General features: G+C 44.7%; 2 protein-coding genes across 2 annotated transcripts in view; one reads left to right on the top strand and one right to left on the bottom strand.

Moving 5' to 3' along the window:
* LOC143331228 (uncharacterized) overlaps positions 1–1,566 on the bottom strand; it is a 7,173-nt gene extending 5,607 nt beyond the window's left edge. Inside the window, exon 1 of the mRNA XM_076747905.1 lies at positions 1,423–1,566. Coding sequence (XP_076604020.1) covers positions 1,423–1,531 — 109 coding nt within the window. The 5' untranslated portion in view covers positions 1,532–1,566. The remainder of the gene's footprint in view (positions 1–1,422) is intronic.
* Positions 1,567–2,966: 1,400 nt separating this feature from the next.
* Positions 2,967–11,341, top strand: srp54 (signal recognition particle 54). Its single transcript, XM_076748891.1, has 17 exons — positions 2,967–3,098; positions 4,585–4,716; positions 5,210–5,310; positions 5,721–5,812; positions 5,908–5,992; positions 6,231–6,335; positions 6,443–6,509; positions 7,042–7,099; positions 7,177–7,327; positions 7,549–7,697; positions 7,837–7,937; positions 8,232–8,318; positions 8,830–8,903; positions 9,046–9,154; positions 9,492–9,662; positions 9,789–9,884; positions 10,726–11,341. The coding sequence occupies exons 3-17, from the start codon at positions 5,233–5,235 to the stop codon at positions 10,815–10,817; spliced, it is 1,515 nt and encodes a 504-aa protein (XP_076605006.1). The 5' UTR covers positions 2,967–3,098; positions 4,585–4,716; positions 5,210–5,232; the 3' UTR covers positions 10,818–11,341.
* Positions 11,342–11,783: the final 442 nt, after the last annotated feature.

The following is an 11,783-nucleotide window of genomic DNA, read 5'->3' as shown; positions in this document are numbered from 1 at the left end:
GGAGTCACCTTTTCATTTCTTGGTGTCACCTTTTCATTTCTGGGTGTCACCTTTTCATTTCTCAGTGTCATCTTTTCATTTCCAGGTGTCACCTTTTCATTTCTCTTTGTCACCTTTTCATTTCTGGGTGTCACCTTTTGATTTCTGGGTGTCATCTTTTTGTTCCTTGGTGTCATCTTTTCATTTCCAGGTGTCATCTTTTCATTTCCAGGTGTCACCTTTTCATTTCTCTTTGTCATCTTTTAATTTCTCTTTGTCACCTTTTCATTTCTCTGTTTCAACTTTTCATTTCTTGGTGTCACCTTTTCATTTCTTGGTGTCATCTTTTCATTTCCAGGAGTCACCTTTTCATTTCTTGGTGTCACCTTTTCATTTCTGGGTGTCACCTTTTCATTTCTCAGTGTCATCTTTTCATTTCCAGGTGTCACCTTTTCATTTCTCTTTGTCACCTTTTCATTTCTGGGTGTCACCTTTTCATTTCTGGGTGTCATCTTTTTGTTCCTTGGTGTCATCTTTTCATTTCCAGGTGTCATCTTTTCATTTCCAGGTGTCACCTTTTCATTTCTCTTTGTCATCTTTTAATTTCTCTTTGTCACCTTTTCATTTCTCTGTTTCAACTTTTCATTTCTTGGTGTCACCTTTTCATTTCTTGGTGTCATCTTTTCATTTCCAGGAGTCACCTTTTCATTTCTTGGTGTCACCTTTTCATTTCTGGGTGTCACCTTTTCATTTCTCAGTGTCATCTTTTCATTTCTCAGTGTCATCTTTTCATTTCCAGGTGTCACCTTTTCATTTCTCTTTGTCACCTTTTCATTTCTGGGTGTCACCTTTTGATTTCTGGGTGTCATCTTTTTGTTCCTTGGTGTCATCTTTTCATTTCCAGGTGTCATCTTTTCATTTCCAGGTGTCACCTTTTCATTTCTCGATGTCATCTTTTCATTTCATGTTTCATGTTTGGTTATTTCAGCACTTTGGGTTTGAAATGAAACTCTGGTAAGTTCAAAGTGCAGACGTTCAGCTTCAGTATGATTTTGTTTTTTATTTGATCATCAGATTCAGTTTCATTCAGGTTTATGGGAACAGGTGGTCCTCTAAAACCAGGCGGACTAAGGTGAGAGGTGGTTTGATGTCCAGAGTCTTAGTTTCATGTCAGGCTCTGTCCTGGAGCACAAAGACAAAGTAACTGGAATCATTCCAGCGCTCAGATCAGCATGAGCCTGACTGCAGGTGGGAGCTCACCTGTGTGAACCTTTATAAATCTTTCCCTCTGACTCGACCAATATCTCTAATAATACAGAGAAAACACGAGTTATTGAATCAGCTGTAAATGTTATTGATCAGCGACTCTCTGCCCTGTGATCAGCTCACGTGATGAACTGGAAACCTGTTCAGTGTCCAATTGAAGGCTACAGGTGTGTTTACCTGAGTTTCTCATCCAGTTGAGCAGTTTGTGGAGTTCGGGCGGGTTAACTTTGCTCAGCAGCTGCTTCACTTCTGATTTCGCTTCCAAAAAATTCATCTTCAAACTCATGGTGAGTCGCAAACCGGATCCAGTGCGTTTCGGGCTCAGACACAGATCCGGAACATGACTTAAGGTGGACCTGCAAACTCTCATTCATCGCTTCTTCTCAGCCTCAATAACAGAACAACCATGAAGCAACGGTTCACCTGTTCAGGTAAAGACACTTAAAAACCTGAAGCAAACACAGGTGTGACTGTTACAACTCAGTAAGATTCAATCAAATTCAAAATCCCACATTTCTCCATCACGTGTTCAAACCACCTTAACAGAAACAAACAGACCCCGGAAGCAGTTATGCTTTTTTATTTTGCAAAACTTTATTGAGATAAAACAAAACACAACCGCAAACACAATACTAAACCTTCAAGTTTCCGGGATCCACAGTGACGTCCACACAGAGGCCCAGCTGAGGAGCTGCTGGTCCAGGTCTGCTCTGCACTGGTCCAGGTCTGCTCTGCACTGGTCCAGTCTGTACCCTGTTCATCCATCACTTTCTGCTTTGGATCATCAAACCGGACAGAACAGATTATGAGCTGCCCTCCCGTGAGGACTGATCCACCTCCAGAGTCGGGAAACATCCCTGCAGACCCATCACACCTTGACACAGCCGGTTCCACCTTCTCCCCTCTGGAAGGCGCTACAGACCTCTGAACGCTGTAACAACCTCTCTCGGTTTGTGTCCGCCGGCCATCAGTCCGATGAACAGTTCAGTCATCCAAAGTCAGAAACCCTCCAACACCAAACATCTTCCACTGAAGATCATATTTCACGCAGTTTTTAACCCGTGCGTGTCATCACCGTCCCCGTGAATCCTGCACACTGTGTATAATTCAGAGTCATGTACACACACACACACACACACACACACACACACACACACACACACTCATGCATGTATATCCTTGACATAATCATCCACTCCATGTAAATCCATGCCGGATCGATTTCTGCACTGTTTGTATTGTTTATGCAGAGTTTTTATTCATGCTGTCGGTCATTGCTGATTTTTATATGAAGGGATCATTTATAAAAACAATGATCTCTGCTTTGATTAACTTTCATAAATCATGATGTTTAGTTATTCACTCATTCAGGCTAAATCATCAGTCTGTTAAGTGTATTTCAGTGGACGCTCACCATTTCTATGTGTGCACATAATTGACCAATAAAACTGATTTGAATAATAGTTGATCTGTAACTAATGATATCATCGATTCATCTGTTCTTTTCTGATTACCAATTAGCCATTAAAACACCAACAAGCTGACGTTCAAAAGTCTTATTTTGTTCAATCAACAGTGAAAACTCAAAGATTCAGATCGCGATACAAAACAGCAGAAATATGACAAATCAGACAAACTGACAGCAGATGACGGCAATGCAACACCAAGAATAGGAGCAGCGGTCAACCCCCGAAGAAGAAGAAGAAGAAGAAGCAGAAGAAGAAAAAGAAAAAGAAGAAGAAGAAGAAGAAGAAGAAGAAGAGTGTTTCCGGGTCAGTTTTGATTAGATGACGTTTCTCTGGGAGAGTTTCGGTGTTTTGCAGCTGTTGTTTGATCAAACACGCCGACAGTCGGTAAGAATGAACCATTAATCTTTAATTATCTTTAATTAAACCTGGTAGTTTACAGGCTTTAATCGACCTGAAAGGCTCCGTGTGGACACACTTCACGGCTAACACATAGCTAATCGAGCTAACCGCTAACCTCCACTCTGCCAACGGCAGCAGCTAACTGTGGCTAACTGCTGACTACCGTTAGCACCGATAAACGCCGCAAACAGCTGATGTGTCGGAGGGATAAAAATGATAACCAGCAGCTCGAGAAACCACTGGGACCGTCAATATGATGATCGATGTGACCTGAGATGGACTGAAAGTGACATACTGATCAAGTTTGAAACGAAGTTATTGATGAATCTCATCATCGCTCAGTCTTCAAAATGTCCAGCTTTGGATCAAGTGTCCCTCTGTGGCTGTCCCAGTCCAACAGGCAGGGAGACACCGACACCATGTTTTACTGGAGAAATCAGTAACAGCAACTCTTCATCATCATCACCATCATCATTATTGCTGGCTGCGATTAATAACTGTCTGACCATCTTTTCTCTATTGCGTCACTCATCGTTTGTTCCGTAAAAAGGCCACAATGACCAACTAACATCTGACATCAGTCACAGTCTGCTGTTGAGGATAATTCAGCTCAAATCGAATAAATACTGTTATGTTTCACTGTGACCGTCCGGAGCCGAAACGGCTGAAACGTTCACACGTGACCTGAACACAACACAGGAAGTACGTCACAGTCAGTAATCCAATGAAAACAGTAGAAAGTGTGAAATTCATCAGTTAGATTTGATGTTTCTACACTGTCTCCTCTCAGGGGGAGAGCTGAAGGAGGCAGAGATACTGCAGGAGGTGAATCAGAGTCTAAACTCTCCCTCCTCCTCCTCCTCCCTTAGATGTGAACACTGACATGAAACACATGTTGATCTGATTCAGTGTGATGTCACTTCCTGAGGAGATCATTATCTCTGATGGTCCAGAACAACCCTCCAGAAATCCACCGAGAAACCACAGAAGAAGACTCTGCAGGACTGAGGATCCTCCTGCTTTAAGTTCTCTTCAGTATCACAGTGATCCAGTGATCTGTACATCCATGAGTACACTGCTAACAGGAGCGGCTAACTGGAGCTGCTAACAGGAGCAGCTAACTGAGCAGATTTAAATGGAGTCAGTATGGCTCAGTGTAAACTGACTAAAAACAGGAAGTTGAAGTTGTAGCTAGGGTAACTCACTGAGTCCATGTCAGCGTTGTACTTCCTATACTGAGAGGTGTTTCTGATATTTTGTCCACTCCACTGCTGTCACCGAAACAGATGTCAGTATGACCGCGTAAAGTTGTCATACTGACAGCAGGTGTGAGGCATCAGTGCTGTTGCCATGCCTACCTGCAGACCAGAGCTGAATGTGTTGACCTGATCACGTCTTGTGTCCATAAAGGTGTTGTGTTGTGTTTAAAGACATCTCTGATTGTAGATGTACTTCTCTTTCCTCTGGACAGGAAGGACAGGAAGCTGCGTGCTGTGACCTTCACCTGTCAGCTGACCAGCTGACTCACTGAGCACGCTCAGTAGGGGGGTTCCCCTCCACACACACACACACACACGCACAGATTTTGGTTGGAACACTCACGGTAAGTTGATACGTCCTCTACCATCAGTGTTGACATGTACTGTCTCTTCAGTCAGTACAGACATATCTGATGCAGACAGTTAAAACTGTACTATGATCAATAAGTCGTCCTTCATTCATTGGTGATGAAGAGAATCGTTTGTTGCAGCTTAACATGAATCTGACGAGTTATTGGTAATTTGGGATTTATATTCCAAATCAAAGTGAAAGTAAATAAAATGTGTTGACGTGTATGACGATGAGAAGTCAGCGTGTCACAAAGAGAACTGATGAGTGAATTATTCTCCTGTGCTTTATTGATCAGTTTCATGCCATTAATAAGAAAAATCCGTGTGTCTTCAGCTGACCTGCTGTCAGTTTGAGTGTGATCGTCCTTCCATGTAGCTTGATGATGCAGGACGACATCACCAGAGCTGTCCAATCAGTGACTTGATTGATGACCGTGCTGTCTGCTGGTCTCAGGTGTTAGTCTGTGCACGCTCTGTGTCTTTCAGGATCAGTTCAGTTCACCGCCATCATGGTGTTAGCCGACCTGGGCAGGAAGATCACCTCGGCGCTGAGGTCACTCAGCAACGCCACCATCATCAATGAAGAGGTAACTCAGAGCCGAGGTCATGTGACCAAACTCCTATCTGTCATGTTTTGGGATTATTTTAACTTGAGTCTCCAGTTATTGATTTAACTCGCCAATGATGTATTTAGTAAGTTTGAGAGAGCTCAAACTTGATGAGCTCGGTTGTCTGGACCGGACCAGAATGACAAAGTCACAAAATACTCAATATGTGAACTGTGTTTTCATTTAATTTCAACATTTAAACTAATAATTAGTCAGTCTTACAGATCAACACCAGAATCAGTTTTCAGTCCACCATGTATGATTGGCGCGTGAAGGAAGAACTGCCGAGGACTCGGAAACGACTCTGAGGACCAGAATCGCTCAGTCAGATCTCCGATGTTTGGACATCAGACTGTGAGACTGAGACGTGTCGTCTGTCTGTGTTTCAGGTGTTAAATGCCATGTTGAAGGAGGTGTGCGCTGCTCTGCTGGAGGCCGACGTCAACATCAAGCTGGTCAAACAGCTGAGAGAGAACGTCAAGTGAGTGTGACACACCTGAGTTCTGCTCCGGGACCTCAACCTGAGTGATGTGATTGATCTGCATTTTAATCTCTCTGTGCTTTTTGTCTCTGCAGGTCTGCCATAGACCTGGAGGAGATGGCTTCAGGCCTGAACAAAAGGAGGATGATCCAACACGCCGTCTTCAAGGAGCTCGTCAAGGTCAGATCCAAACTCCTGAAAGAGTTTTTCTTCATATGTTCTGAAACAGCAGTGAACCAGTCAGAAAAGTTCTGATACGTTCAGATTGTGCTTCTAAGCTTTTCTGTCAGCTGGAAAGTAAAACTTAAAACTTACTTACTGAGAAACAACTCTGTAAACCGAGAATGAATGACGGGTTGTGTACTGTGTGTATATTATGTGTATATTGTGTATGTATGTATACTGTGTGTTCTCCCAGCTGGTGGACCCTGGTGTGAAGGCCTGGACTCCCACAAAAGGAAAGAACAACGTCATCATGTTTGTTGGTCTGCAGGGCAGCGGGAAAACTACAACCTGCTCCAAGGTGACAGCCCCCCCATTGATATAGGTTGTATTACAGTTAGATGCAGAGCTCCCCCTGCTGTCTGTCTGTCTGTCTGCTGTCTAACTGACTACTTTGTTTTTTTGCAGCTAGCCTATTACTACCAGAGAAAAGGCTGGAAGACCTGCCTGATCTGTGCCGACACGTTTAGAGCCGGTACACAACACTTCATTTCCTTTCAGTCACCTGACAACACTTCACACACCTTCAGTCACCTGACAACACTTCACACACCTTCGGTCACCTGACAACACTTCACACACCTTCAGTCACCTGACAACACTTCACACACCTTCAGTCACCTGAAACGACACTTCACACACCTTCAGTCACCTGACAACACTTCACACACCTTCAGTCACCTGACAACACTTCACACACCTTCAGTGACCTGACAACACTTCACACACCTTCAGTCACCTGACAACACTTCACACACCTTCGGTCACCTACAACACTTCACACACCTTTGGTCACCTACAACACTTCACACACCTTCAGCCACCTGACAACACTTCACACACCTTCGGTCACCTGAAACGACACTTCACACACCTTCGGTCACCTGACAACACTTCACACACCTTCAGCCACCTGACAACACTTCACACACCTTTGGTCACCTGACACAGCACATCATGTTGAACCTTTTCTTTGTGTCTCTAATGGTCCTCCTCTCGTCTCTCAGGTGCTTTCGACCAGCTGAAACAGAATGCTACCAAAGCCAGAATCCCCTTCTATGGCAGGTGAGTCATCCCTCAGTGGTCAGACAGGTGGTGGCCTCTGCTGTCTGCTGACTGTCACACCTGTGTGTTGTGTTCAGTTACACGGAGATGGACCCGGTTGTAATCGCCGCAGAGGGTGTCGAGAAGTTTAAAGCCGAGAACTTTGAGATCATCATCGTGGACACGAGTGGACGACACAAACAGGAAGACTCACTGTTCGAAGAGATGCTGCAAGTCTCCAATGCTGTGGTGAGTACTTGAACGTACCACCACAGAACTGTGGCTGGTATCTGAACTGACTGAAGGTGTGTGAAGTGTTGTTTCAGGTGGCTGAAGGTGTGTGAAGTGGTCTGTGGTCAGCACCTGAACGCACTGCCGCTTGTCTATGATTGGTACCTGCAGCGGTGCGTTCAGGTACCTGTGCCTGTCTCAGCTCATCCAGATTTTTCTCTCTACATTTGTTTTCACAGCAACCAGACAACATTGTGTATGTGATGGATGCGTCGATTGGTCAAGCCTGTGAGTCTCAGGCAAAAGCCTTTAAGGACAAAGTGGACGTGGCGTCTGTGATTGTCACCAAGCTGGACGGACATGCTAAAGGTGGAGGAGCTCTGAGCGCGTAAGACATCTGCTGCTTCCTGTCAATATTGTGTTGATCTTCTTCTGTTGTTTCCTGTCAGTGCTGTGTTGATGTTCTTCTTCTGCTGTTTCCTGTCAGAGTGGTGTTGATTTCTTCTTCTTCTGTTGTTTCCCATTAGTGTGGCAGCCACCAGGAGTCCCATCATCTTCATCGGAACAGGAGAACATATCGACGACTTCGAGCCGTTTAAAACTCAGCCGTTCATCAGCAAACTGCTCGGTAGCTCATTTCTGTTGTCTGTTGGCTGTTCAGTGTGTTTTCATGATGAAGAAGAAGAAACATCTCGGTGAATCTCAGTTCTCTTAGACCAAACAAAAACCTGCGTGTTGCAGTGATAATACTTCTTCTACTACTAGTACTCCTGATAATAATGATAATGAAGACAGAAACGACAAATGTAGTCATTATCCCACATTTTACTCAGCCAATCAGGTGTGTGAAGCTGCTATATGACTTATTAATGATGAACGTGTTTCTATGGCAACCTTCAGTGACTCCTCCTCTTCCTGTCAGGAATGGGCGATATCGAGGGTTTGATTGACAGGGTGAACGAGCTGAAACTGGACGACAACGAAGAGCTGATCGACAAACTGAAGCACGGTAAGAAACGACTCCTCACACTCTTCATCTGTCAGCATGGCATGGAGAGGACGGAGACAACGGAGACAACGGAGACGAAGGAGACAATGGCGTCTCCGTGGAATGAAAACAAGTCATAACGTGTTTATTGAGAAGTTATTGAAAACATACAAACATTGGTTCAACCAAAAGCCTTCTGGTTTCAGTCCTTTCAGGTCGATGATGATGATGATGATGAAGATGATGAAATCTTCTGACAGTGATATTGTACCATGACAGTCTCATACAGCCGTGATCCTGGCTGTGACATCACTGACAGCTGTAGTCACAGACTGTCATTAGGATATAAGGTGTGGCACGGTGCGTTGTGGAGTGTTAGCAGACAGCTTTGAGCTCATGGTGAACTCCACCTGTTGAAGCTGTATGTACAGAATAGAGGAGAGTGAACACCTGCAGATCACAGGTCACCTGACCTGGACAAAACACAGTGTGTCATGGTTGTGATCACTGACCTGTGACCTCTGACCCCCAGGTCAGTTCACCCTCAGAGACATGTACGAGCAGTTCCAGAACATCATGAAGATGGGACCCTTCGGACAGATCATGGTAAACACTCACCTGCTGCACAGCAGCAGGTAACACTGCCAACACCTGGGAGGGAGTCACATGATACATACATACAGCATCAGGAATATTCAAAGGCCTGTCTGTCTGTCTGTCTGTCTGTCTGTCTCTCTCATGCATTCAGGGGATGATTCCTGGTTTTGGTACAGATTTCATGAGTAAAGGAAACGAACAGGAATCAATGGCCAGACTGAAGAAGCTGATGACCATCATGGACAGCATGAACGACCAGGGTAAAACACACACACACACACACACACACACACACACACACACACACACACACAGTACCATGTTGGTGAGGAGTTTGTGATGCAGGCATTGGCTGAGTGTCAGTTATAAAGTGCTAAGCTAAGCTAAGATAAGCTAAGCTGTCTCCAGCAACAAGGCAAAGCAGAAAGAGAGAGCCGTGGGCATGTTGGTGCAGCAGGTGTTTTATCTGCTGCAGATGATGTCAGATATGTAACTGAGTCGACTTCCTGTCAGTGTGATGAAACCAGCAGCTGCACGTTTCTCTCCCTCACTGCTTTACTGGTTTTACTGGTTATTGTCCTCCGTCTGTCTCTTTAGAACTGGACAGTAAAGACGGAGCTAAACTCTTTAGCAAGCAGCCCAACAGGATCCAGAGGGTGGCTCGGGGGTCCGGGGTCGCCACCAGAGACGTCCAGGAGCTGCTGACTCAGTACACCAAGTTCGCCCAGATGGTCAAGAAGATGGGGGGCATCAAAGGACTCTTCAAAGGTACAGAGGGGGCCGGGGGGGTTAATGTGCCAGAGCTTCATGTGGGTCATACCTGTGGTGGGCAGAGCGGGGCCAGAGCGGTCCAGGGTTCAACCCTGCGTCTGATGTGTGTTTGGTGTTTTTCAGGAGGAGACATGTCGAAGAACGTGAACCCATCTCAGATGGCCAAACTGAACCAGCAGATGGCTAAAATGATGGACCCCCGAGTCCTGCACCACATGGGTGAGATCTGGTCTACCTGTGTGTCACACCTGCAGCAGGATCATGTGCACAGATTGAGGACTTTATCAGGGAGGAGTCAGAAGCTCAGAGCTCATATTTAAGTTATGTAAGACACAGAAAGAAAGGACAGTCAGGTGGTCCGCAGGCTGAGACACAAACAGGGACAGATGGTGGGGGCCTCCGGTTACCTGGTCAGGTGTGACTGCAGAGACAGTTCACAGCGTGAACAGGAAGACGACAGGTGAAGAAGAGTTTAAAGACGGACTCTGAGACAAACCTCAGTGATTCACTCTGTGTCCTGCCTTCAAGTGCCTCATCAGTTCAGCCACATGATCAGATACTGCATTTACACTGACATTAAGAGGTACTGCTTCAGCATTATGAAGTACTGCTTCAGCATTATGAAGTACTGCTTCAGCATTAAGAGGTAGTACTGCTTCAGCATTAAGAGGTACTGCTTCAGCATTATGAAGTACTGCTTCAGCATTAAGAGGTAGTACTGCTTCAGCATTAAGAGGTACTACTTCAGCATTATGAAGTACTGCTTCAGCATTAAGAGGTAGTACTGCTTCAGCATTAAGAGGTACTACTTCAGCATTATGAAGTACTGCTTCAGCATTAAGAGGTAGTACTGCTTCAGCATGAAGAGGTACTCCAGCATTAAGAAGTAGTACTTCAGCATTAAGAGGTACTGCTTCAGCATTAAGAGGTAGTACTTCAGCATTATGAAGTACTGTTTCAGCAGTGGAGACGTAATGAAAAGTGACGGCTTGTCATTGAAGAAAAAGCCTGACAGGCTTCTGGAAGCTGATGAATGATTTTTTTTTTTTTTTTTTTTAAGGTGGTATGGCAGGTCTTCAGTCGATGATGCGTCAGTTCCAGCAGGGAGCCGCTGGCAACATGAAAGGCATGATGGGATTCAACAACATGTGACCGCCAACCAACCAGCTGCCTTAAAACATTTAAAACATCAAATGAAAGCTCCGCCTCCTGGCAGGTACAGGTGGAGAGAGGCGGGGCTTAGAGAGAGAGAGAGAGAGAGGAGTGTAGCCACATTGAAAGCAGGACGTTTGGGTTTTGGTTTGACAGGAAGAGAAAAATGAAGATTTAAAGGAGCAGTTTGTCATTTTGTGAAGCTTCTTCTTCTCTGTCACCTTCAGATGTTTCAGGTCAAACTAACGTCCACCTGAAACATCTGACTGACAGCAAAGTGCTTGACTGCTCCTTTAAATGAGGAAGAGGAGGTGTGAGGAAGATGAGCTGCTTGTTTCTCCTTAATTTAATACTGTGTAAGATGTTTGTCAATAAGATTTAAACAGAGTCTGTCTGCCTGATTGGACAGGAAGACACCACATGATGATGATGATGATGACGATGATGATGACGATGACGATGACGACAGTAGTTAGTGACAGTATTTTTGTCATATAATAAATATTTGTATTGCACCATTTTAACCCTGCAGTGTGTTTTCATTTCATCGTTCTCTTGATGGAACATTAACTTTAAGAGGTACTGCATCGATACTATGACATACTGCGTCAGTGCTGTGGCATACTTCATCGATACTATGACATACTGCGTCAATGCTGTGGCATACTTCATCGATACTATGACATACTGCGTCAATGCTGTGGCATACTTCATCGATACTATGACATACTGCATCAATGCTGTGGCATACTGCATCGATACTATGACATACTGCGTCAATGCTGTGGCATACTTCATCGATACTATGACATACTGCATCAATGCTGTGGCATACTTCATCGATACTATGACATACTGCATCAATGCTGTGGCATACTGCATCGATACTATGACATACTGCGTCAATGTTGTCACATACTACATCAGTGTTATGACATACTTCATCGATGCTATGACACTGCATTG

Source organism: Chaetodon auriga, chromosome 14 (assembly GCF_051107435.1).
Source record: "Chaetodon auriga isolate fChaAug3 chromosome 14, fChaAug3.hap1, whole genome shotgun sequence".
NCBI lineage: Eukaryota > Metazoa > Chordata > Actinopteri > Chaetodontiformes > Chaetodontidae > Chaetodon > Chaetodon auriga.
This window is presented reverse-complemented; position numbering and strand designations above follow the sequence as displayed.

Coding starts and splice junctions, on each gene's coding strand:
- srp54 (XM_076748891.1), top strand. CDS start 5,233: ATGGTGTTAGCCGACCTGGGCAGGAAGATCACCTCGGCGCTGAGGTCA. Junction 8,319..8,829: donor GATCGACAAACTGAAGCACG/GTAAGAAACGAC, acceptor TCTGACCCCCAG/GTCAGTTCACCCTCAGAGAC. Junction 9,663..9,788: donor CATCAAAGGACTCTTCAAAG/GTACAGAGGGGG, acceptor GGTGTTTTTCAG/GAGGAGACATGTCGAAGAAC.